This window comes from Mustelus asterias, chromosome 27, assembly GCF_964213995.1.
Source record: "Mustelus asterias chromosome 27, sMusAst1.hap1.1, whole genome shotgun sequence".
Lineage (NCBI taxonomy): Eukaryota > Metazoa > Chordata > Chondrichthyes > Carcharhiniformes > Triakidae > Mustelus > Mustelus asterias.
The window spans coordinates 41661674-41689355 of NC_135827.1; the positions used below are offsets into that span (position 1 = coordinate 41661674).

Consider the following 27682-nt stretch of genomic DNA (forward strand, 5'->3'; position numbering starts at 1 on the left):
ATGAAGACTGTCATCAAGAGTCACATCACATGAGTGGGTTGATTTGATGAGTCAGTGAAAGTTATAATTGATGCTATTTGTGTGGTATAATTTGTTTCTAAAAAAAACCCATCTAAAACATTAGAAAGGTTGTTCTTGATAATGTTAGTTGTATCTTAAAAATTAAGTGCAATTTTCGCTTTACTGTGAAGTATTTATCCTCAATGTATCTAAATATAATGATATGCAGAATTAGATGGTTGTGGGGTTTGAATCCTTGTGTGATTCTCTTTCCATTGTGATTGAGATATGTCAATTGTGCCATTGAAGTTAATGCGGGCCATGAACATTGCTTTATAATTAGCACCATCTGACAAAATCTTTTAGCAAACGCATCTTGTGGATATAAAAAGTTATATTTTGTGTACGTAGAAGGCAGTTAGCTGTCAGTTGTAACAAATAAGCTATACTTACCTCACCATGTGTTTCTATTCCATAGCCATGGTCATCACTGCTCAGGAACTGGAACTCATTAGCCGTCACTCACCCAGGATACATGGCCTTCTTAACCTATGATGAGGTGAAAGCAAGACTCCAGAAATTCATCCACAAACCTGGGAGGTAAGGAAATTAACCACAGCAATATCATTTTTTTTTTGGTGGAGACGCAAAATAGAAAGAGCTAATAAGAGGAAGATTGAATTTCACAGCATGACTGAGACAGGAATCAGTTCCAGTTTTCCTTTGGGTAATTTATGCTTCTAACCAAATTAGAGGTCTTCTCTATTAAATGCATTTTTCTGTGGTTTATGTACGCTGATGCATGGCAGGATCCTATTTAATATCCCCTGCATGGTGAATTTTTTATTTGGATATTGTTAGTTGAAAGCAATCAAAAATGTTAGAACTTTTAACCCATCATGGCTTAAAGAAACAATTGAATCTACCTCTACCACAATGCATTCCACTTAATCTGTAAAAATGTTTTTTCTCATGTTGCTGTTAATTCTTTAGCCAGTCACTTTGATTGGTGTCCTTTGGTTCTTGACCCTTCCATGAAGAGACCATTTTCTTTGCCTACTTTGTCCAGATCTCTCATAATTTTTCAGTAAATCATCTCTCAACCTTTTAATCCCTAGAGGAGAGCTTCATCAGCTTCTTCAATCCATCCTTGTAATGGAAGCCTCTCAATTCTGGAACCATTCTCATAAATCTTTCCTGTATTCTTTCTAAAGTGTCTAGAATAAGGCATTGTACTCCAGTCAAGGCCTACTTTGTGTTTCACAAAGGTTCATAACTTGCTTGCTTTTGTACCAGATGCATCTATTTATAAAGCCTGGGATCTTGTTAACGTTTTTGACCACCTTCTCAACATACCCTGCTACTGTCAGTGATTTACATAAACATCCCAAGCTGTTTCTGTTCCTGTGTATCCTTTATTTAGAAGTGCATCTGTTATTTAATATTGCCTCTCCTCATCCTTCCTAATAAAAAGTGTCACTTTTCACAGTAACTTAATTGCAGTGTTAATGTAAGATTACTTGTGACACTAATAAACTTTAAACTCTGCAATAAATTTCATCTGTCATCTGACTCCCAATTCCACCAAACTCTCTCTTTCCTCTTAAAGTCTAACACCGATCTTCCTCACAGTTCATAATGCTTCCAATTTTTATACAATCTGCAAAGTTTGTAATTGTGTCATTTATTACCAAATCTAGATCACATATCTACTTCAAGAAAAGTGGTGGTCCTGGTACTGATGAAAAGGAAACCCCACTGTCTATCGTCCTGCCTTCTGAAAAATATTCATTCACACTATGTTTCCTGTTGTTCTACCAAGTTTGGATTCATGTTGCTACTTTCCCTTTTATTTTAGTAGCTTCAATTTTGCTGGCAAGTCTATGATGTGGCTTTTGATGAAACGTCCTTTGAAAGTTCATAAACACTACATCAAGGACATTACCCTTCTTAACCTCCTGTGCCACCTCATAAAAACTCAGTCAAGTTAGTCGAACACCATTTGTTTTGAACAAATCCATGCTGGCTTTCTTTAATTAGTCCACAGTTTTCGAAGTCACTGTTACTTTTGTTATGGTTTATCGTTTCTGAACGTTTTCCCATCACTGAGGTTAAACTAGCTTTCCTCATTTACCAACACAGCATGTACCATCTACAAAATGTACTGCAACAACTCACCGTAGGTTCTTTACAAAACTGTAACCTTTACTGTCTGAAGGCCAAGAGTGCAGGCACATGGGAAAATCACCACCTCCAAGCTCCCCTCCAAGTCGCACGTCAATCCTAATTTGGAAATATACTGTTGTTTCTTCAACATCCCTGAGTCACAAACCTGGAACTCCAGCTGTAACAGCATCTTCACCACATGGGCTGTAGCAGTTCAAAAGGTGGCGCCACCACTTCTCGAAGGCATTTAGGGTTGGGCTATAAGTTTGGCCTTGCCAGTTATGAATCTTAAAAAGTAAATTGTGGTTCCTCTGTAGCCAATGTGTCTTACCTAATGAATGGATTACTTGAACAATGAATTGTGTGAAGCAAGTTTGACCATTTTGATTTAAAAGACTCATGTTGTTTTAACAACAATGGGTGTCAGGAATCCAATGGCATTCGTGGAATGGAATTGGAATTAAAATTAATTAATGGAATTAAGTTTAATGATGTGTTATATTATTTGCATATGCCAATCTGGTTATGGTGATTATATTCAATGCCAGCATCAATAATTAAACTAACTGCACAATGGAAAGCTAACACTTGGCAATCCATATAAACCAAACTAAAAGGCCTTTGATTTGATTAGTTTTATTGTTGTCACGTGCATTAGTATACAGTGAAAAGTATTGTTTCTTGTGTGCTCTACAGACAAAGCATGTCGTACATAGAGAAGGGAAGGAGAAAGTGTAGAATGTAGTGTTAGGATGTAGAAAAAGATCAACATGGTGCGAGGTAGGTCAATTCAAACGTCTGCTGCCAGCAGGAAAGAAACTGTTCTTGAGTCGGTTGGGATGTGTTCACAGAATTTTGTATCTTTTTCCTGACGGAAAAAGGTGGAAGAGAGTATGTCTGGGGTGCGTGGGGCCCTTGATTATGCTGGCTGCTTTTCTGAGGCAGCGGGAAGTGTAGACAGATGGATGAGGTTGGTTTGCATGATGGACTGAGCTTCGATTACGACCCTTTGTAGTTTCTTGCGGTCTTGGACAGAGCAGGAGCCATTCCAAGCTGTGAGACAACCAGAAAGAATGCTTTCTATGGTGCTTCTGTAAAAGTTGGTGAGAGTCGTAGCGGACATGCCAAATTTCCTTTGCCTCCTGAGAAAGTAGAGGCATTGGTGGGCTATCTTAACTGGAGCATTGGCATGGCCAGGTCAGGTTGTTGGTGATCTGGACACCTAGACACTTGAAGATCTCGACCATTTACACTTCGTTCCCATTGATGTAGACAGGAGCATGTCCTCCACTAAGCTTCCTGAAGTTGGTGACTATCCCATTTGTTTTGTTGAATTGAGGGAGAGATTATTGTCGTCTCACCAGCTCACCAGAATCTCTCTCTTTTTCATGTGCTTTGTCTCATCATTGTTTGAGATCTGACCCACTACTGTGGTGTCATCAGCAAACTTGAAAATCGATTTTGAGGGGAATATACACACAGGTGTATAAGGCATATCTCGCTGACTTCTTGCTCAAAAAGGGCATAGAATGCATTGAGCTCATTGGAAAGGGGTGCATTGGCGCCGGCAATTTTACATGACTTCATCTTGTAGCTTGTTATGTTTTGCAAACCTTGCCATAGTCGGTGGTAGCCTGGGACTCCAGCTTGGTCTGGTACTGTCTTTTGGCATCTTTAATGGATCTCCGTAGATCATATCTGGATTTCTTGTATAGGTCAGGGTCATGTGACTTGAACGCCTCAGACCTGGACTTCAGCAAGCAGTGGATATCCCTGTTCATCCATGGTTTCTGGTTGGGAAACACATTATATGCTTCCTTGGCACACAGTCTTCTACACACTTAACTAACGAAGTCAGTTACTGTAGTGGCATACTCTTTCAGGTTGTTTGCTGAGTTTTAAAAAAATATTGACCAGTCTACTGACTCGCAGCAGTCCTGTAGGAGATCATCTGATTCCTCACACCAACACTTCACGACTTTCTTTAATTCTCCTGTTTCAGTTTTTGTTTGTAAGCCGGGAGCAGGAGCACAGCCTTGTGGACTGATTTACCAAAGTGTGGGCGGGTGATAGAGCGGTAGACATGTTTGATATTTGTGTAGCAGTGGTCTAGAATGTTTGGGCCTCTGGTGGAACAGGAGACGTGTTGGTGGCATCTAGGTAGGACACTCTTGAGCATCAGAATTGTGCACTAACTGCAAATTGAGTTGTTTATTTAATAAACAGGCCAATATGACTTGGTCTTGTTTGCTACAAATCTTCATTGTGAAGCTAGTTATTGAAGTAAAGTCAACACCATGCCAGAACAGCCCAACTACTACTTTTGTTTGGTGAATGAAATAATAGCAGCACCGAGTTCATGGAAAATCATAGATTTAATGTTGATTTTTGTTTCATTCACAAACGGAAGTACCAGGTGGTGCTGTTCTGGTCATGGGATGATAGTGTTGATGTTGCACTTCTGAGATGTTATTGCAGTGATTTGACTTGCAGTGGAAATGTGTGGAGTTGTTATTGTAGTAAATGCTTCACACATTTTGCAGAGTCAAAATGTTTGTTTTCACCATGATATTTTATCAAAAGATGTTTCAAAATGTTGATGGAATGTGTTAATGAGGCTCAAGTCACCACAGGCCATGATTGCAGAATTTACAATCCCAAAATCGATACGAGTTGTTTTTGGTGTGTTTCAGTCATTGCACTGCAGTCGTCTGTACTGATCTATAGATATTCTAAATGAGCCTGATTCTATTCTTACTCTAAAGCACTTTGCTGCTATTAAAATGATCAAAAGTCTATTGGTACATGATACATTGCCTTGTGGCGCCATGACACTGGGAGAACCAGAGTAATGTGGCTGGAGACAAGCCAGAGCACCAGGAGTGAGGGAAAGCGGCTGGAGCCATAGGGAAGAGTGGTGAAAGGAGGTCCCACACTCCAGCAGGTATCTATCTTCACATACTTGCTGTTGCCTGCGTTTGCTACTTCTCCAATCACAGCATGTTTCTCTCCTATGTTTACTGATAGGTTCACCATCAAGCCTATCAACAACAAACATAGAGAAAACAGACTGTCGTTGGTGGAGAATTCCCCTGCAGAAATCTTCAAACTCACTAACGTGTCTTCCCAGCATTTGCCACAAGGCGATGTGTTGAAATGTGGCCTGTGGACCGTTGGTCGGACAAGCCTGACTTAGCAGGCCAAAACCAGCAGATCCATGGGAGCACTATCAACTGCAAGTTCCTCTCCAAGGCATGTTAAGATGGACAGCAAATGCTGACCGTGCCAAAGATGTTCATGTCCCATGAATGAATTTTAAAGATTGAACTTCCAAATCTGACCTATCAAACCATTTGTTTTGGTATTTGTGCTCAGATTCATCTTATGTAAGTTCCTCTCTGCATTTTTCTTTCAGCTACATATTCCGACTGAGCTGCACCAGGCTTGGTCAATGGGCAATTGGCTATGTCACTGCAGATGGCAACATTCTCCAAACAATCCCTCACAACAAGCCCCTCTTCCAGGCTCTCATCGATGGATTCCGTGAAGGATTGTAGGTTCACAAATTTTTCTTAGTGCTATAACGTTACCAAAACTAATTATCTAATCTAAACAACGTGTAAGTTTCACTTTAGATTGTGTTTACCAATAAGCTTTAAAATGTTGAATCACTTCAAATATCTCAATTTACATATAAATTATGACTTTTGCGTTCTACTAATACTCATTTTATGATATTGAAGAGTAATAGAATATGGCTGATTTTAACTGTACAGGTGTTAATAAATGATGTGATTTAAATATTACAATTAATTACTAGAAAGAGTTTGAAAGATAATACATTTATCATTTTTGTGGTTTGCACAGTATTGGTTTCCAAAAACTCATTGAAGTTTCCTTAGCGTTTCCTTAGACTAGAGAATGACAGGATCCCTACAGTGCAGAAAGAGGCCATTTGGCCCATCGAGTCTGCACCGACCACAATCCCACCCAGGCCCTATCCCTGTAACCCCACATATTTACCCTGCTAATCTCCCTGACACTAAGGGGCAATTTAGCATGGCCAATTCAACTAACCTGCACATCTTTGGACTGTTGGAGGAAACCGGAGCACCCGGAGGAAACCCACACAGACACGGGGAGAACGTGCAAACTCCACACAGACAGTGACCCAAGCTGGAATTGAACCCGGGTCCCTGGCGCTGTGAAGCAGCAGTGCTAACCACTGTGCCACCGTGCCGCCCAAAAGTTGAAAGACTAGACGATTGGAAGTACCAATGATGAACACTAATGTTTTTTAGATTTTACATTCCAAGATCTGGATATTCTTGGTTTACTTTTCCTCCTGCAAGAGGGGAAATGCTGGATTAATTTGTGGCCACAATGAAGCCTGTGATGTTGAGCTAGTATTCAAAGGACACTGCTAAAGGCAAATATGATAAGTGAACAATTGTTAACATCAATTATTAGCATAAACCATCTAGATACCTGAAGTGAAAGGGAGAAGCATAGCCTATTTTTATTTTTTATTGTAATAGTCAGTTCAGCCCAACACTGAGTGAATTGCCAATTATCTGCAAACTGGTTGGGGTGTGGAATGGACTGCCTGCTGTGATAGTGGAGTCGGACACTTTAGGAACTTTCAAGCGGTTATTGGATAGGCACATGGAGCACACCAGAATTATAGGGAGTGGGATAGCTTGATCTTGGTTTCGGACAAAGCTCGGAACAGCATCGAGGGCCGAAGGGCCTGTACTGTGCTGTACTGTTCTATGTTCTGAGATGTTGTACAGTTTCTTCAGTTCTCAAAAAAGTGGTTTTAAAACATTGCCATGTGGAGAATCCCAGATAAATACTGATATAATTTAGGGCACTACCTCCTCCTCCTCCTCTCCCTTTGAAAGGTAGTGACCAACTCGATGGAAAACCAAGCTATTACAAAAAATGTTTCAGTATACAACAACGGAGAGAATCTACTAATGAGTTAACAAATACAAAATTGCGTAATGTTGAATTCTTCATATACTCCTTTTGGGAAATGGTTTGCCTGACTCCAACTGGACAGAAATCTAGACTTGCAGATACTGGGCATCCTATAATGGACATCATTGGATCACAGATCCCACTATGAAAGATGTTCTGAACTATGGCCTGTGTGATTTAACTGCTTTCCAATCTGAAATCGCAGTAAATGATGTGGCCTTTGAAAGAAAAAGTCCAAAATCTAGCAATCTGTTGTTGCAATTACCTCTTAAAGGCTTAAAACACAGAAAGCATTCATAATTCAGTGTTGTTGCAGGATTGGAGTGTTTTCCTTCTGTTGCTCCACTTAATCTTCTATGGTTTAAACTCCCTGTCATGCTGCTCCCATTATTTGAACTCATGACCATTTATTCCAGTAATGAATTTAAACCTAATTTTAGGCTTGAAAGATCACCATTATGTCTGAGAGGCCAGTATTCACTTGTAAGTCTGTCAATGACTGTTGATAAGCTTTTGAACTGGGGGCTGGACAAGTCTGATCCTGTTCCTGTGAATATGTGACAAAACCTAAAGTAATAAAAGGCTATTTGACCCATCAGCCTTGCTCCATCTCAAGTCAATGTCTGTTTTATTCGATCACTGACTTTTCTTCCACACCATCTGTTGAGCCCCAGTTTAAGAAAAAATACTTCCTCCTCCAATCAACTCGAGGGAATATTTGCTAATGGTGTTACCATGAATCATCGTTCAATCTCATAATTGTTAATCCAGTTTGTTTTTTAAGAATGCAATTGACCCCACGTTAATTCCATTCCCTGTATCACATTCGAACCCCTGTGGAGAGGGGTAGTATTTTTTCTAACTTTTAATCTCACTAAATCCTTGTGAATTCTATAATTGTTACTACCACCACATCTAGACAGTGTCACCCTTCAGTCACCTCTTTTCAAGAGAAACAATATTACTTGCTTGTGCTGTGGTGTAGTGGTAATGTCACTTATGATGATTAACCCGTACTCTGCTACGTTGCCCTTAAAGGGACAATCATCACCATGTCACTGAATTAGTATTCCAGAGGCTCAGGCTAATGGCCTGGGGACCTAGGTTCAAATATGAAAGCTGGTGAAATTTAAATTCAGTTAATAAATCTAAATATAAAGCTAGTCTCAGTAACATGGATCATGAAACTATCGACAGTTGTAAAAATCCATCTAAGGAAACCTGCCATCTTTACTTGATCTGGCTTATGTGACTCCAGATTCACAGCAATATCATTGACCCTTAACTGCCCTCTGAAATAGCTGAGCAAGCCACTCATTCAAGGACAATTAGGAATGGACAACAAATGCTGGTCTTGCCAGTGGCACAAAAGGGTAAAATTAATAAATTATTTTACTGAAGCCTGGAACCATCCTCGTCATTCTCCTCTCAACTCTTTCTAATGCACAAATACTGTATCTTATTTGAAATAAGGTGACCATAATCCTAAATAAGCCTCGCCTTTACTTTGTGTAATGTGAGTAAAACATGATCTGATCTATAGTTGCGTCCTCCATAATAGTTTTTGGTGGCTAAAGTAAACATTTAAGACATGAAAGAACTTTCAACACCAATTCTGCTCATCCTATCTTCCAGTTTGGCATGTGTCACTAAAGAAAGCTTGAAGAAATTGCTCGAAGATTCTCCAAGATTCAAAGTGACTAACACAACTGATGTTGTCATGTGAAGTGATATTGTATGTGCGATATTCAGTGAAAGTATTTGACCTCCTTGGTTTTACTTTTTCCTAGTTACCTGTTTCCTGATGGACGCAGTCAGAATCCAGATCTGACTGGTTTGTGTGAGCCAACACCACATGACCATATTAAAGTGACACAGGTAGAGTTCTGACCTATCTGCTTCTGCTCTCTGGGGAACTCAGTGCTGCTTTCAACAAAATGCCATTGATTCTTGCCACATCATTGTTATTTTTAGTTCATCTATAATCTTGTTGAGTTGCCTGTAGGTTCTCTACAGCAGGTACATTGTCGTCACAAATTTTGTCTATTTTCACCTGTCTTGGCTGGTTGCTACACCTGATTCCAGGCAATATTTTCCAGATGTCCCCTACTTTGTTTTATGATGCTATTCTTGACCTTCCATGCTTCCCCTTTCTAGTTGGCTATCATTTCATTCCACAAAGCATTGTTCAGCATCCTGAACATGTGACCACATTTCTATCTGCCAGATTGACTAACTGATAGTTGTTTAGGTTATCTCACTTGAGAGGACGTGTTGCTCATGTTTCTCATGTTGATGCTTAAGAATATAATCACTCATAATATTGTCTATCATGTGCTCATTTACTGCTTCAAACCCATTTGCTTCAAAAGTTATGACTTGTTGAAAATCTGAAAGACTTTCTTGGTTTTATTTGCTTTAGTTGTAAGATGGGCTGGAAACTGACAAGGACAGTAGACTCATTCAACCACTCGAACTTGATAAACATTAAATATTCAAACAATTTATTTTGCGGAATGACTTCTAAGTGCAAACTTAAGGCCTTCTCTCCATGGAATTTTTGAGGAGCAGGAACTGTGGTTAAGAGAAGATGGGGAGGGAAACAGAAACGTAGAGAATAGGTGCAGGAGTAGACCATTCGGCCCTTCGAGCCGGCACCACCATTCAATATGATCATGGCTGATCATGCACTTTCAATGTCCCATTCCCGCTTTCTCTCCATATCCCTTGATCCCTTTAGCCGCAAGGGCCACGTCCAGCTCTCTCTTGAACATATCTAATGATCTGGCCCCAACAGCTTTCTGAGGTACAGAATTCCACAGGTTCACAACTCTCTGAGTGAAGAAGTTCTTCCTCATCTCAGTCCTGAATGGCTTACCCCTTATTCTTAGACTGTGACCCCTAGTTCTGGACTTCCCCAACATTCAATCGAGGGATTGAGTTTAGGAGTTCGGGGATAATGATGCAGCTATATAAGACCCTCGTCAGACCCCACTTGGAGTACTGTGCTCAGTTCTGATCGTCTCATTACAGGAAGGACGTGGAAATGATTGAAAGGGTGCAGAGGAGATTTACAAGGATGCTACCTGGATTGAGTGGCATGCCTTATGAGGATAGGCTGAGGGAGCTCGGTCTTTTCTCCTTGGAGAGACGTAGGATGAGAGGAGACCTAATAGAGGTATATAAGATGTTGAGAGGCATAGATCGCGTGGACTCTCAGAGGCTTTTTCCCAGAGTGGAAATGGCTGCTACGAGAGGACACAGGTTTAAGGTGTTGGGGGGTAGGTACAGGGGAAATGTTAGGGGGAAGTTTTTCGCACAGAGGGTGGTGGGCGAGTGGAATCGGCTGCCGTCAGTGGTGGTGGAGGCAAACTCAATAGGGTCTTTTAAGAGACTCCTGGATGAGTACATGGGACTTAATAGGATGGAGGGTTATAGGTAGGCCTAGAAGGTAGGGATATGTTCGGCACAACTTGTGGGGCCGAAGGGCCTGTTTGTGTTGTAGTTTTTCTATATTTCTATTGGGAATATTCTTCCCGCATCTAGCCTGTCCAGTCCCATCAGGATTTTATATGCTTCTATGAGAGAAGGCGGAGCGAATAGAAAGTACATTTGAAATTGAATGTTATTTGTGCAAAGGTTAGAGATCCAGCCAAATCAGAATCCTGATACCAGCAGTTTGTTGAAACCTAAGTACTAAAATTATGGTTGTACTGAGTGCACCTGGTTTATGGCACTGTATCATTCATTAGATGTCTTCAGCTACTTGAAATTAATTATGCATTTAATTAAAACATTCTTTTCCCAATAGTAGGTAAAGTCAGTGTTATATCTTCAAATCAACCCTGCAAACATTGTGAAAGGGAAAATGTAAAGAGCAGTGACTAACCTTCACAGGATATCACAAGTCTACTTACATTCATTTTATTTTTATTTTATCCTTTCATGAAATGAAGGCATTGCTGACAATTAGTCATTAGTTGCCCATCCTAATTGCCATTGCGAAGGTGTTGGTAAGCTGCCTTTCGGAACCCCAGCAATCCATCCCACAGTACTGTTGGGAAGGGAGTTCCAGTACAAAGAATAGTACAGCACAGGAACAGGGCCTTCGGCCCTCCAAGCCTGTGCTGACCATGATGCCTGCCTAAACTAAAACTATATGCACTCACGGAGTCCATATCCTTCCATTCATGTATTCGGGCGGCATGGTGGCACAATGGTTATCATTGCTGTCTCTCAGCGCCAGGGACCCGGGTTAAATTCTGGCCTCGGGTCACTGTCTGTCTGGAGTCTGTATGTTCTCCCCGTGTCTGCGTGGGTTTCCTCCGGTTTCCTCCCACAGTCCAAAGATGTGCGGGTTAGGTGGATTGGCCATGATAGATTGCCTCTTAGTATGAGGGGATTAACAGGGTAAATGCATGGGGTTACAGGGATAGGGCCTGGGTGGGATTGTTGTTGGTGCAGGCTCGATGGGCCAAATGGCTTCCTGCATTGCAGAGTTTCTATGGTTTCTATTCATCTAGATGCCCCTTAAATGCCGCTATTGTACCAGCTCCTACCACCTCCCGGGCAGCGCGTTCCAGACATTCACCAACCTCTATGTAAAAAAAACTTGAGTCGCACATCTCCTCTAAACTTTTCCCCACGCACCTTAAACCTATGTCCCCTAGTACTTGACTTTTCTACCCTATGAAAGAGCATCTGACTATCCACTCTGTCCATGCCACTCATAATCTTGTAAACCTCTATCAGGTCGCCCCTCAACCTCTGCTGTTCCAGTGAGAGCAAACCGAGTTTATCCAACCTCTCCTCATAGCTAATACCCCGCAGACCAGGCAACATCCTGGTAAACGTCTTCTGTACTCTCTCCAAAACATCCACATCTTCTGGTAGTGTGGCAAGAGAAGATACAGCAAGATATAGACCGGATGGAGACATGGGTGGAGAAATGCCAATATGGCGACCAGAATTGTACACAATTCCAAATGAGGCCTAACTAATGTTCTGTACAGCTGCAGCATGACCTGCCAATTTTTATACTCAATGCCCCGACCGATGAAAGCAAGCATGTTGAATGCCTTCTTGACTACCCTATCCACCTGCCTTGTCCCTTTCAGTGATCGGTGGACATGTAGGCCCAGATATCTCTGACTGTCAATACTCCTAAGGGTTCTATCATTTACTGTATAATTCCTATATGCATTAGACCTTCCAAAATGCGTTACCTCATACTTGTCCAGATTAAATTCCCTCTGCCATTTCTTCGCCAAAGTCTCCATCCGGTCTATATCTTGCTGTATCTTCTGACAGCACTCTTCACTATCTGCAACCCCACCAATTTTTGTGTCATCTGTGAACTTACTAATTGGACAGCTACATTTTCCTCCAAATCATTTATCTATACTACTAACAACAAAGGTCCAAAAACAGATCCCTGTGGAACATCGCTAGTCACAGCCTTCCGTGCAGAAAAGCACCCCTCTGTCTTCTATGCCAAGCCAGTACTGTATCCATTTTGTCAGCTCTTCTCTGATCCTATGTGACTTCACCTTTTGTACTAGTCTACCATGAGGTACCTTGTCAAAGGCCTTACTGAAGTCCATGTATACAACATCCACTGCCTTTCCTTCATCGCCCATCTTCGTCGCTTCCTTGAAAAACTCGATCAAGTTAGCGAGGCCTTCACAAAACCATGCTGTGTATCACTATGTCCATTTGTTTCCAAATGTGAGTAGAGCCTGTTTCTAAGAATCTTTTCCAATAATTTCCCTACCACTGACGTAAAGCTTACCATCCTATAATTTCCTGGATTATCCCTGCTGCCCTCCTTAAACAATGGAACAACATTGGCTATTCTCCAGTCCTCTGGAACTTCACCTGTAGCCAATGAGTATTTTGATCAAGTGACATTGAAGGAACAGCACTATAGTTCCAAGTCGGGATATTGCCTGGCTTGGAGGGGAACTTGCAGGTGGTTGTGTTCCCATGTGTCCGTGGGTTAGGAAGGTGATGTCAAACGAGTTGTTGGAATGTATTTTTTATATTGTATGTACTGTTGCCATTGTGTACTGATAGTAGAGTGAGTGATTGTCTGAGCTGGTGAATGGGATGCCAATCAAGCAGGCAACTTTGTCCTGGATGGTGTTGAACTTGATTGTTGTAGGAGCTTCATTCATTCAGGGAAGAGGAGAGATATCATTATACCCTGACTTGCACCTTGTAACTGGTCAGGGTGTCATGAGTGAATTGCTTGTAACACAATTCCCAGCCTTTGACCAACTCTTATAACCACAATATTTATATTGCTGGTCCAGTTCAGTACCTGGTCAATGGTAACCCCCAGGGATGTTGATTGTGGTTGAGTGTCAAAGAGAGATGGTTAGATTTTCTCTTGTTGGAGGTGGTCATTGCCTGGCACTTGTGTGGTGAAAACATCACTTGCCACTTATCAGCTGAAGCTTGAATGTTATTCGGGACTTGCTGCATGCTGGCATGAACTACTTCCATATCTGAGGAGTTGCAAATGGTACCGAACATGGTGCAATCATCAGCAAACATCCTAGCTTCTGACCTTGTGGAAGGGAAGGTCATTGTTGAAGCATTTACAGATGCCTAGCCAAGTACCCAGCTGAACACCACTGATACCCTGGGGCTGAGATGATTGGCTTCAAATAATCTCAACCATCTTCCTTTGTGCTAGATATGACTCCAACCAATGTGTATGGTGCTCCTGGCGTGCTCTCCTACAATCCTGATTGAACCAGGATTGATCTTCTGGCATAATGGTGGAAAGAGGATATGGTTAACTATTGTAGTTGAATACAATTCTGCTTCAGATGATGATCCATGGCACTTCATGGATGATCAATTTTTGACCTTTTCTGAGTCCAGCCTACTTAGCACATTGTTAGTGCCACACATGCTGGAGGTTGTCCCATCTGAAGGAAAGTTCTGTCACCATTCCTACTGTAATGACATGGGCAACAGATAGATTATTGAGCGTTAGGTTGTTTTTTTCCCCCTCTTTTTGGATCTCTTTCTGCATGTGAGCACCAAGTCTGTTACCATTTCATTTTTCCAGCAATTTTATTTACTGTGTGTGTATTTTATTGTAATGCTTAACAGCGTGGGGGAAGATGAGAGTGAGAGGACCAATGTATATTGAGCTTTTTAAAACTTGGTTTGATAAAAAATAAACAGAAACATTGCCATTGTGATGATTTGCCCCAGGCTGATGACTCCTCTCCCACTTTGATATATATATGCTTCTCAGGATTTGATTTTGAGGACTCGCAGGGCGTTACAATACTGAAGGAAATCATTTGATCCAACTAATCCATGTCAATAATTATTCTCCACATTTGCCAGTCATTCTGATCATAATTTCTCATCCTATTTCCATTTCCCAGCCACCTATTTAAGTGTTAATATAGTTTCTACCTCAACCACTTAATATGAATTCCACAATTTCAGTTATCTCTATAAAATTTCTTCCAATCTCGGTAATGTTGTATCTATGGCCCCTCATTCTAGTCTCTCAATGACAGGAAGTATTTTTTTGTTTCTTTTTAAAAAATTTATTCTGTCACGGTATGTGGACGTTGGTGGCAAGGCCAGTATTTGTTGCCCAGCCCTAATTGCCCTTGAACGTAGTGGCTTGCTCGGCCATTTCTGAGGGCAGTTAAGTGTCAACCACATTGCTGGTCTGGAGTCGCATGCTGGCCAGACCAGGTAAGGACGGCAGATTTCCTTCCCTAAAGAACATTAGTATAGGTGGGATTTTACAACAATGAAAGTTTCAGGGTAATTTGCCTCTGCACCACATTAAATGATTTAAAACTGGTGAGTGCAAATTGGTGCCTATTCTTCAGATCCAATAAATTAGGTGACTCCCTTAATTAGGTTACAATATTATAATTATTTGCAATTACTCCCACGTATCTATTATTCAATATTTAAAATGCAGATTACAGTTCTAGTTTATGTAGAAATTGTAATGAGTGTGGTTTGGATGAGAAAATAATCCTAACCAACCTATTATTCTGCAAGTGAGAGTCCAGAACCCACATCTGAGACACTAAGAGTATCCACACTTCCAACAAAAGATGTAATGCAGCTCTATCTGCGCGCTCCCAATTTGTACCTGTACAAATTTTATAGTGCTTTTCCTTAACATTTCTATCCCAATGAAAGGGGAAATTAAACATTTTTATTCAAATATTCTTGATACATCGTACTATTGAAAAGGCAATTGATGAAAATAGAATCATAGAATCCCTACAATGCAGAAGAGACCTTTTGGCGCATTGAGTCTGCACTGACTCTGTGACAGAGTATCTTATCCAGGCTCTCTCCCCCGCCCTATCTCAGTAACCCCACACATTTACCATGGCCAATGCATCTAATGTACACATTTTGGGGCACTAAGGTGCAATTTAGCATGTCCAATCCACCTAACCTGCACATCTTTGGACTGTGGGAGAAAACCAAAACACCCAGAGGAAATCCATCCAGACAGCCACACAGCCAAGGCCGGAATTGAACCAGGCTCCCTGGAGCTGAGAGGCAGCAGTACTAATCACTGTGCCACCGTGCTGGTGACATGATAGAAATATGAAACTAGTTTGCAGAAAGAGCATATACCTGAACTATTCAGATCCAAATTCTGTGGTTTCCAAGACTGTTAGCCTTCTTGTCTCGGGCTAGGAAAAATGAACCATGGTTCTCCTGTCTAAACTCAACACTCTTCACTGAACTCTTGAAATTGGTCCTTCAGCAAGATCCAGCCCCATAACCAAAGAGCAATTACCAGCTGTGGAACTGCATCAAAAGCAAGTGGTAGTATTTTGAGGGGAGAAAAAGGAAAAGTGAATAATTGAACTGTTGTATTATTGAATTTTACCAGCATAAAGGTATAATACTCATTTCTTGTTTTCTGCCCTGCAAGGAACAATATGAACTGTATTGTGAGATGGGCTCCACCTTCCAGCTGTGCAAAATCTGTGCGGAAAATGACAAGGATGTGAAAATAGAGCCCTGTGGTCACCTAATGTGCACTTCCTGTCTTACAGCCTGGCAGGTAGGAAAGAATAAGTTGCACCGGTCAGTAGCATGAGCTACATATTTATGCAGTTTCTCATTGAAGATGTTCTGCCACTTTCACTTTACTCCTGCTGTGTAGGCAGGTCATAATATTACTGAACACAGATAGAAAGGATACTCTAAACCTCAGCCATAATCTGTCTCTGCTTACTTGATACTGTTGTCAGACGAACAATGAGAAAACCACTTCATAAAGGATTATTAAAAGTAGTATTTCAGTTAAAAAGATGCATTTTTGTAACACTTAATATATTTTTCCACTAGTATAGTAAGGTAATGTAAGAAACTAGTCAGTTTTTTAAAAATTGTGAACTGTTTTATAAAGCATCTATCAGTAATTACTAAACTGCTAAGTGAAGATATTTCATTATTGTGTTGTGAATTATGACATGGAAGCCATGTTTCTTGTGTGTGCCTTACTGACCAGGGTCTGTACCTCTGGTCCGCTATTAACGCGAAGAGGAGGAAATAACTAGGGATGATAGAAGCATAGCCAGTTTCACTCAGACTGATCAATAATAATTGTAGATTTCAACATTTTCTATACCATTACAGTTTAGTTGCCTTTAACAAGAATACTTAGATTTGTTTTGCCCACAAGTCTAGTCTAACAGACATTTGACTAAATCTCAGAGCTGGAGATAATGAATGACACTTAGAATGTTCAGCCTCATTAAAACAGCTGGGGTGTAATCCTCATGCTTTGAGGGCTGTGGGAATAAATAAACTTATTTTCTATTTCTGAAATGATAAAAGTTTGTGATACTACTTGTAGTTCTGTACAGGTACATGTTCTGTGCAGTTAATTGTGCATGTTTACGCATGCAAAATGGTTGAGATTAAGAATTTGACATGTGAAAAACTGTTACCAAAACCCAATTGTAGAATTCCATTTGGTGTTGTCACTAGAATTTTAATGTAACTTCATGCTATACAGAAATTAGAGACATTTTTTCCAAACGTGTGTTGCATTGGGGAGAATATACATTGTTGGTGAAGTTTGAGTGGTTACAAGTCTTGTCACTCATGGGAGAATGTCATGAACTGAGAGCATTGCAGAACATTAAAATGATTTCTATGATTTGTGCTTTGGTGTTTTATATATGGCCTTGTGGCACCACTGCGATGGAAATGTACTAGAGTTCCACTGCAATGATAATTAGTTTTGCAGTAATGATCGTGAAGCCCAATTAGACATGGCCTCAGACCCTTTGCAAAGGGAATTAATGTTAGGAAATTCAACTGACTAAATTCCATGTGCTCCACCTAGGAATCCGAAGGTCAAGGCTGCCCATTTTGTCGCTGTGAAATAAAAGGCACTGAACCAATTGTTGTGGACCCATTCGACCCCAAAGATGGACCTGGTCAAGCTCGGTTAGGAATGGAGGCAATGTTATCCCCAAATTATGAGGATGAAGATGATGACCGCGCTGATGAATTGTTTATGATGAACAAGCTATCAAGTACCAAGGTAACCATAGACATTCGTGTGCATATTTTTCAAAATACAATGAATGGAACTTGCCAGGGTTCATTGCTGTTTGTGAGCAGTATCTGCAATAGCGGGGTGTATTGGCTCAACTTCTAGCTTACATCAATATAATATTTTGACCATTAAAATAAATGAAATCAAATTTCAAAGAATGAAGTTGGAGGAATATTAGGAGCTTTTTACTTGTACCATTCATATTTTAATATTAAACAGTGAAAATCTTATTATTCCTGGATTTTAAGCTTTTTTTTAATGGAGACGAACAGAAAACTTCCCTTTGAAAGATCTAGTTTTGATTTTTGGGACATGATTATAATTTGGAATGCTGAACTAACAGCAGATTGAAGATTATTGACTAAAGACTACTATGCACTTAAATTACTAGCCCCAACTTCAGAAAGGTTATGGTCCAGATACTGGTACTAATTTTCAGTTAGATAGAAATGTTATATTGAGCTTCTAGATTGAAATGTAATTTTGACCTGGCATAACAAATGACAGGATCTAATTTTGTAATAATGTAAAGAACAATTTCTGCTTTGAAATGAGCAATGAAGTTAGAAAAATTGATAGCTGACAAATCTCAGTTTGAGATGCATCTTGCATGCTCCTGAATTGTGCCAGGAACACTGCAAGAAAATCTCAATGTATTTCAGTCTCAAAGTTAGCAACAGTGCCACCCAGTGACAAACATTGGAAGCTATATGAATCAAGTAATTGTTTCTCAAACAAGTGAACAATAATAGAAAGAAAAAAGTAAGGAAATGTTGAAGGGGTCTTTTCCTCATTTCCCTCACCAACCCAGCTGTTCGATTAGAAAGCCAGCACTTGCACTATGTTGCCTGGATCAAGCTATTTCTGAAGTTGGTACTCTAAATGATGCTGCACCAGTAATCTTCAGTGTCCTATTTGGCCTGTAGTTATCGCAGCAATCGAGAAATGAGGAAGAACTCTTGCAGAGCTCAGCAGCAATTATATATTTTGCTTAGCAACTGTGACCTGTGGTAACCTGAGATAATAGAACATTATTATCTAATTGACTTAATAAGTACATGGGATTTGTTATCAGCAGCTACCGTTTTTATCAAATTGAAGTGGTGCCACAAATAGCAAAAGTTTCTACAAATATATAAAGCGAAAAAGAGTGCCTAAAGTAAACATTGGTTCTTTAGAGGATGAGAAGGGATTTAATAACGGGAAATGAGGAAATGGCTGAGGCATTGAACAGGTATTTTGTGTTGGTCTTCACAGTGGAAGACACAAATAACATGCCAAAAATTGATGACAAGAAGACAGATGAGGGTCTAAAAACGATCATTATCACTAAAAAAAAGTAGGATTTGGCAAGGTAATGGGGCTAAAGGTAGACAAGTCTCCTGGCCCTAATGGAATGCATCCCAGGGTACTAAAAGAGATGGTGGGCGAAATAGCAAATGCACTCGTGGTAATTTATCAAAATTCGCTGGACTCTGGGGTGGTTCCTGCAGATTAGAAAACAACAAATGTGACGGCACTGTTTATAAAAAAAAAAGGAGGTAGTCAAAAAGCGGTCAACTTATGTAGTGGGGAAAATGCTTTAATCTATCGTCACAGTGGTTAGCACTGCTGCCTCACAGCTCCAGGGACCCTTGGTTCGATTCCCGGCTTGGATGACAGTCTGTGTGGAGTTTGCACGTTCTCCCCGTGTCTGCATGGGTTTCCTCCGGGTGCTCCGGTTTCGTCCCATAGTCCAAAAATGTGCGGGTTAGGTGCATTGGCCATGCTGAATTGCCCCTTGGGGTCCCGGGATGCGTAGGTTAAAGGGATTAGTGGGATAAATATGTGGGATAGGGCCCAGCTGGGATTGTTGTCAGTGTAGACTCGATGGGCCGAATGGCCTCCTTCGGCACTGTAGGGATTCTATGATTCTATCAAAGAAGAAATAGCGAGACATCTGGATAGAAATTGTCCCATTGGGCAGGCAGAGCATGGGTTCATGAAGGGCAGGTCATGTTTAACTAATTTAATGGGATTCTTTGAGGACATTACGAGCGCGATGGATAATGGGAAACCGGCGGATGTGGTGAATCTAGATTTCCAGAAGGCATTCGACAAAGTGCCACACACAAGGCTGCTGCATGAGATAAAGGTGCATGGCATTATGGGTAGGGGACTAACAGAAAGCAAAGCGTGGGGATAAATGGGTGTTTCTCTGGTTGGCGATCAGTGACTAGTGGTGTGCCTCAGGAATCAGTGTTGAGACCGCAATTGTTTGCAATTTACATAGATGATTTGGAGTTGGGGACTAAGTGTAGTGTGTCAACGTTTGTCGATGACGCAGAGATGAGTGGCAGAGCAAAATGTGCAGTGGACACAAAGTCTGCAAAGGGATATAGATAGTTTAAGTGAGTGGGCAAGGGTCTGGCAGGTGGAGTACAATGTTGGTAAATGTGAGGTTATCTATTTTGGTAGGAGTAACAGCAAAATGGACTATTATTTAAATGTTAAGTCAAGAATTAGGGGGCATAGGTTTAAGGTGTGTGGGGAAGAGTTTAGAAGAGATGTGCGAGGCAAGTTTTTTACACAGGGTGGTGAATGTCTGGAACTTGCTGCCTGGGGAGGTGGTGGGAGCAAGTACGATAGCAGCATTTAAGGGGCAACTAGACAAATGCATGAATAGGATGGGAATGGAAGGATACGGACTCCGTAAGTGCATGCGGTTTTAGTTTAAGCAGGCATCGTGATCGGCGCATCGTGATTGGAAGGCTGAAGGGTCTGTTCCTGTGCTGTACTTTTCTTTGTTCTCTGTGTAAAAAATTGCAGCATGCTGCTGTGCAGAGGGACCTGGGTGTCCATGTGCATGAATCGCAAAAAGTTGGTTTGCAGGTGCAGCAGTTAATTAAGAAGGCAAATGGAATTTTGTCCTTCATTGCTAGAGGGATGGAGTTTAAAAACAGGAAGGTTATGTTGCAGCTGTATAAGGTGCTGGTGAGGCCACACCGGGAGTATTATGTACAGATTTGGTCTCCTTACTTGAGAAAGGATATACTGGCACTGGAGGGGTACAGAGGAGATTCACTAGCTTGATTCCAGAGTTGAGAGGGTTGGCTTATGTGGAGAGACCGAGTAGACTGGGGACTATACTCATTGGAATTTAGAAGAATGAGGGGGGATCTTATAGAAACATATAAAATTATGAAGGGAATTGATAAGATAGAAGCAGGGAGGTTGTTTCCACTGGCGGGTGAAACCAGAACTTGGGGGCATGGCCTCAAAATAAGAGGGAGCAGATTTAGGACTGAGATGAGGTGGAACTTATTCACCCAAAGAGTTGTGAATCTCTGGAATTCCCTGCCCAGTGAAGCAGTTGAGGCTACCTCATTGAATGTTTTTAAGGCAAGGATAGATAGATTTTTGAACAGTAAAGGAATTAAGGGCTATGGTGAGCGGGCGGGTAAGTGGAGCTGAGTCCACAAAAAGATCAGCCATGATCTTATTGAATGGTGGAGCAGGCTCGAAGGGCCAAATGGCCTACTTCTGCTCCTAGTTCTTATGGTCTTAAGACTTGTATTAACTGGTTAGAGTTATAGAGGTTTACAACATGGAAACAGGCCCTTTGACCCAACTTGTCCATGCCGCGCAGTTTTTACCAATAAGCTAATCCCAATTGCCCGCCTTTGGCCCATATCCCACTATACGAAACTTACCCATGTAACTGTTTAATGCTTTTTCAAAGACAAAATTATAGTTTGTACACTTATCCCTTGTTGTGGCACCATTATATATTGTTTATGTAGCTCCATATGTCCTGCATGAGTCAGAACTGTGATCATGGAGATGTTGTTTTTGCTGCTTTGTTCTCCAGATGGGTGTCAGACAGGGCAATTTCTTTGGGTATTTATTTAAAGTCAGTTGATGATTTTCACTGTTTTACACTATTCCTTGAAATTCTAAATTGCCTTCTTGCACCTTGTGGAATCTTATGACATTGAGTGGGAAAGTTGCTGAATGCAATTTTATAGCTGGCAAATGTTACAATCAGTGTAAAAGGGTTTTCTACACATTTGCATTGCAAGGAGGCAGTCTTTTTAGTTTTGGGATTATCTGGGTGTTTTCTCACAGAAATGCTTAGTTAGCTTGGAAGACTGTGAGAAGGGTGTATCTGCCAGTAGCCACTTGAAGGAGCATAGAAGGCATTAGAAACTAGTGGTATTCCTGAATTAGGGTCGCTAAGCAGAAATTGAGTAGGTCATTGCTTAGAATGGAAAGTCTAAATTCATGAGGAATGAAAATTGTCACATCTGCTAGACAAAACTAGAGGAAGAGATCGGAAGTGAAATCCTCAAGAGAGAGTGAGAGTTCTGGGAATCTCGTTGCCAGGAGATTCAAAGTGGATTCTGGTAGAAATTCTTGCTTATGGAGATAATTGGTTATTCCACAGGATTTGAGCCAAAGCCTTTGAGTCTTTTTGAAATTGGAGAAACAGTTTAGTTAGCTTCACACTGGTGTATTTTCCCTTGGATCTTTGCCTTCAGTCTTTCCTCCGGTTTTCTCTTGACCCACCTGGCCTTGTGCAATCTGCTGAGGTCCACAGCTTCATATCTCATTTTCTCAGTGCAACTGTTCACCATATGCAAGTAGAACCGAGAATGGACTCAGAGTGCAGGAGTGTCAGCCTCTGCAATTGCCCAAAAGGTTTGAGGTTCTCTCAGCTTGTTTGGATCAGCAAACTTGAAAATCGAGTTGGAGGGGAATTTGGCCATACAGCCATAGGTGTGTAAGGAGCTGAGGACACAGCCTTGTGGGCACCGATGTTGAGGATGATCGTGGAGGAGGTGTTGTTGCCTATCCTTACTGATTGTGGGTTAGGAAGTTCAGGATCCAGTCGCAGAGGGAGGAGCCGAGCCCTAGGCCATGGAGTTTGGAGGTGAGTTTCTTGGAATAATGGTATTGAAGGTTGAGCTGTAGTCAATAAATAGGAATCTGACATAGGTGTCTTTGTTATCTAGGAGGTCCAGAGTTGAGTACAGGGCCAGGGCGATAGCAACTGCTGTGGACCTATTGCGGTGGTAGGCTGACCTCTTGCTCAAAAAGGGCGTCGAATGCATTGAGCTCATCAGGGAGGAGTCCGTTGGTGCCAGCGATTTTACATCTGGAGGCAGTCCAGAGAAGGTTCACTTGGTTGATCCCGGGTATGGAGGGACTTATTATGAGGAGAGGTTGAGTAGGTTGAGCCTGTAGTCATTGGAGTTGATGAAAGGTGACCTTATTGAGGCATATAGGATGCTCAGGGGCTTGACAGGATGGATGCTGAGAGAGTGTTTCCCCTGTGGGAGAGTCTAGGACCAGAGGGAATAATCTCAGATCAAGGAGTCACCCATTTAAGACCATCATAGAAACATAGAAAATAGGAACAGCAGAAGGCCAACTGACCCTTTGAGCTTGCTCAGCCATTTATAATGATCAAGGCTGATCATCCAGCTTGATCTCGCCTTCCCCCATATCCTTTCATCCCCTTCGCCTCAAGTGCTATATAGAACTGCCTCTTGAAAATATTCAATGTTTTGGCCTCAACTACTTCCTGTGGGAGCGAATTTCATAGGCTGACCACTTTCTGGGTGAAGAAATTTCTCCTCATCTGTTTTAAATGTCTACCTGATATCCTCAGATTGTGACCCCCTAGTTCTGAATACCCTAACCATTGGGAACATCCTTCTTGCATCTACCCTGTCTTGTCCTGTTAAAATATCCCCCTCATACTTCTGAATTCCAGTGAATACAATCCTAACCGACTCCATTACTCCTCACATGTCAATACTGCCATCCCAGGAATCAGTCTGTTAAGCCTTCTCTGCACTCCCTTTAAAACAAGAACGTCCTTCCTCAGATGAGACCAAAACTGCGCACACTATTCCAGGTGTGGCCTCACCAAGGCCCTCAAAATATCCTTGCTCCATGATGAGGAATTTCTTCTTTTGAAGGTAGTGAATCTGTGGAATCCTTTACCACAGAGGGCTGTAGAGGCTGGGTCATTAAGCATGTTCAGGGCTGAGATAGACTGATTTTTAATCAGGAAGGGAATCGAGGGTTATAAGGATAAAACAGGAAAATGGAATTGAGGATGATCACATCAGATTATTGAATGGTGGAGCAGAATCGATGGGTCAAATTGTCTACTTCTGCTCATATGTCATATTTACATAGGATATATGGCACAAATATAGGCCATTTGGCCCAAACAGGCAATGCATGTGTTTTTGTTTCATTTCAACTTTCACCCATCTTTTCTTTTTCGTTTCTACATCTACTATTGTGACCCTCTTATTCTCTCCGTCACTTGCTTGTCTAGCTTCCCCTTAAGTGCATCTAAACTATTTGTTTCTACCATTGTTTGTGGTAGCAAATTCTGCATTCTTTGGGTAAGAAAGTTTCTAAATTCCCCATTGGATTTTTTTATGCCTCTATTTATGCTCTTCTCCACAAATGGAAACATTTTTTTTTTCCACTCTATCAAAGCATTTCATGATTTTAAAGACCTCCATAAGATCATCTCACCTTATTTCAAGGTAAAAAGACCCAACCTGTCCATCCTTTTCTGACATGTATACCCACATATTTCAAATGTCATCATGGTAAACCTTTTCTATACCCTTCTAAATCTTCTCCAGCAACCAGAACTGCATACAGTATTATAACTGTCATCTAACCAACGTTCAAGACATGTTGAGCATAATTTCTTTGCTTTCAGTTCTATTCCTCGAGAAATAAAGCCTTTGTTTACTCTTATTTAATGGCCTATCTAATTTGTGGTGCAACTTGGAATGATGTTTATTTGTACTCCAAGACCTCTTGTGTCCCTCTATTCCACTGAGACTTGCACTCTCCAATAATAACTACACAAGTAATAACTAACATCCCTATTCTTCCTACCAAATTGTACTCCCTCACATTTATCTCTGTTGAACTTTGTTGGCAATTATTCGCTATGTCTTCCTGTAATTTGTCACAGTCCTCTTCACTATTGACTAACGCCCTAATTTGGTGTCATCTGCCAATTTCGAGATTGAGGCATAAAAGCAAATTACTGCGAATGCTGGAATCTGAAACCAAAAGGGAAAATGCTGGAAAATCTCAGCAGGTCTGGTATCATCTGTAAGGAGAGAAAAGAGCTGACGTTTTGAGTCAAGATAACCCTTTGTCAAAGCTTTGATTAAAGGGTCGTCTGGACTCAAAACGTCAGCTCTTTTCTCTCCTTACAGATGCTGCCAGACCTGCTGAGATTTTCCAGCATTTTCCCTTTTGGTTAGAGATTGAGGCACCTTTATTTGAAAATTCATCTATTTCATTACCATTGTCTATGCTCTCTCTTACCTCCTCAAAAATGTCACTGAGATTGGTCAAGCAAGAGCTTTCCTTTTGACATAAATGCTGATTATCCATAATTTTTTTTTGTTTCTAGATGTTTTTCTATTCAATCCTTTAGTCAGGGTATTCTTCCTAACACAGTGTTAAAGTGACTGTTCTATAATTCCCTAAGACATGTTCTGCTCTGCTTCTCAGGTATAGAAATTGCGTTAGCTATCCGCCAGTCCTCTGAAATGGCACTTTTTTCTCATGAATTATTAAATATGTGTAGTGATACCTCTGCTATCCTTTCCCAAGATTTAAAAAAAATATTTGGATGCAATCCTAACTGATCAGGGATTTTATTCTGAGTTGAGTTTATTCAATACGTCCCCCCTTTTCATTTTAAATGCACTTGTCCCACTGTTTATCTCATCAGTTTTGTGATGTTTACCTGTTCTATCTTCCTGGTAAATACAGAAGCAAATGATTAATATTTAATATTTCTGCCTACTCTCTTGTTACCTGTGGTTTAGTTGTTCTGTGGATGTCCTAGTGTGTGAATTGCAAAAGGTTATGATGCAGGAGTGGCAAGTATTGTAAGGAAATTTGAATACAAGAGGAGGGTGGTTATGCTTCATTTATACAGGGCTTTGGTGGGACCATATCTGGAGTTCAGTGTACGGTATTGGTTTCCTTATTTAAGGAAGGATCTAAATGTGTCGGAAGCAGTTCAGAGGTTTACTAGGCTAATACCTGGAATGGGCAAGTGATCTTATGAGAAAAGATTGACAGGCTAGGCTTGTACCTGCTGGAGTTCAGAAGAATAAGAGGCGCTTTGATTGAAACATATAAAATACTCGAGTTGTGACCGGGTGGACGTGGACAGGATGTTGTTTCTTCTGAAACAATCTGGAACTAGGGCCCAATGTTTAAAGAATAAGGGGTTGCCCATTTAAGACAAAGATGAGAGAGAAAAATTCTTAAGAGTTTTATGAGACTTTGGAATTCTCTTTCTCAAAAGTTGGTTGAGGCAAAGTTTTTGAATTGCTTTAAGGAAGAAATAGACTCTTGGTAGGCAAGAGGGTGAAAGGCAAGGCAGGAATATGAAGTTGAGGTTAAAATTAGATCAGCTATGATCTTATTGAATGGCAAAGCAGGCTCAAGGGCCTACTGCTGCCTCTGATTCATATGTTTTATCCTGTAATGGTTCTATTCCCATCTCGGCCTTCTACTTTGTTAACGTGCCTATTAAAAAAAATTACTATTATGTATTATGTTTGACAGTAGGGCTGACATAGCTGAGCCTGATGCTGTTCTCTGTTGGCATTCACCTTTACAAAGTCTTTAGGTATAGAGAAGGACTCTTAATATCACTTCATTCATGCCTCTATTTCTAGTCTTTAGTTCCGAGGGCAATTGTTTTACTGCCACCCTCAGCTAGTACTTAGCACAGAAACATTTTTGTTTAAGTTCTGCTGTATTCCAACCAGAACTCTTGCTCATTTAAGTAATGAAAAGTGTTCTCAGCTGACAGAATAAAGTGCTGTAAAGACTAGATGCTTCCTTTATCTATAAGTTATAGCTGGAAAATATGACGGCAATGAATAAACGAAATAAGTGTCCAAGAGCACTGTAACCAAAAAGCTAAATAATAGAGAAGTATTCATGATAACAGAGTATCATTGTAGAATTCCCTACAATAACATTGCTGTGATCCCAGTTACTCTGTGTAACGCTGACTGTAGAATTTCCATGCGTGGTCAGCATTGCATTGCAGCTGCTTAGACGATCAGCACATCAGACAGTTCTCTTTATCTTGCCTTTTTAAATACAATTTAAGCATTTTGTGACCATATGTTAAAGATAGCTGATTAACATGATTGAGTTGTGGCTAGTTAGGATTTGTCTTGTGCCTACTGATTATGTAGTGTTCTTAGAATTTTTGTCTTACCTCTTTCCCAGGTGATGAGAAACCTGCTCCTAGGTCTTTACCAGTGGCAGTCTGTAAGCTCAAATGGCATCTTGGAGGCAGAGAGATTGTTGTCCTCCAGAGTACCTGAATTGCACTTTCCAGCTTTCCCTTAGCAATGTGGCGATTGTGTCCTAATATCAATAGCACTAGAATTCTGTGCTACGAAACTAAAATGGTATAACATCTGTCTTGTTTGCATTGTGTAATTCTGTTGCAAGTCCTTCCTACACTTAGTTTTTTGTTTACTGTTAAAATCAGTCACCCTAAGGTAAGCATGCAGGTGCAGCAGGCGGTAAAGAAGGCAAATGGCATGTTGGCCTTCATTGCGAGAGGTTTCGAGTACAGGAGCAGGAATGTGTTGTTGCAATTATACAGGGCCTTGGGTGAGGCCACACCTAGAGTATTGTGTACAGTTTTGGTCTCCTTTTCTGAGGAAGGATGTTCTTGCTCTCGAGGGAGTACAGCGAAAGTTTACCAGGCTGATTCCGGGGATGGCAGGACTGATGTATGAGGAGAGATTGACTAGGTTGGGATTGTTTTCACTGGAGTTCAGAGGAATGAGGGGGAATCTCATAGAGACTTATAAAATTTCTAACAGGACTAGACAGGGTAGATGCAGGGAGGATATTCCGATGGTGGGG

General features: G+C 40.9%; 1 protein-coding gene across 1 annotated transcript in view; it reads left to right on the forward strand.

Annotated features, from left to right (window-relative positions):
• The window catches only part of cbl (Cbl proto-oncogene, E3 ubiquitin protein ligase), a 210544-nt gene that overhangs the window by 153583 nt on the left and 29279 nt on the right, over positions 1–27682 (forward strand). The window contains exons 5-9 of the mRNA XM_078199115.1: positions 479–600; positions 5582–5719; positions 8940–9027; positions 16097–16228; positions 17522–17722. Of these exons, the coding sequence (XP_078055241.1) occupies positions 479–600; positions 5582–5719; positions 8940–9027; positions 16097–16228; positions 17522–17722 (681 nt within the window). The remainder of the gene's footprint in view (positions 1–478; positions 601–5581; positions 5720–8939; positions 9028–16096; positions 16229–17521; positions 17723–27682) is intronic.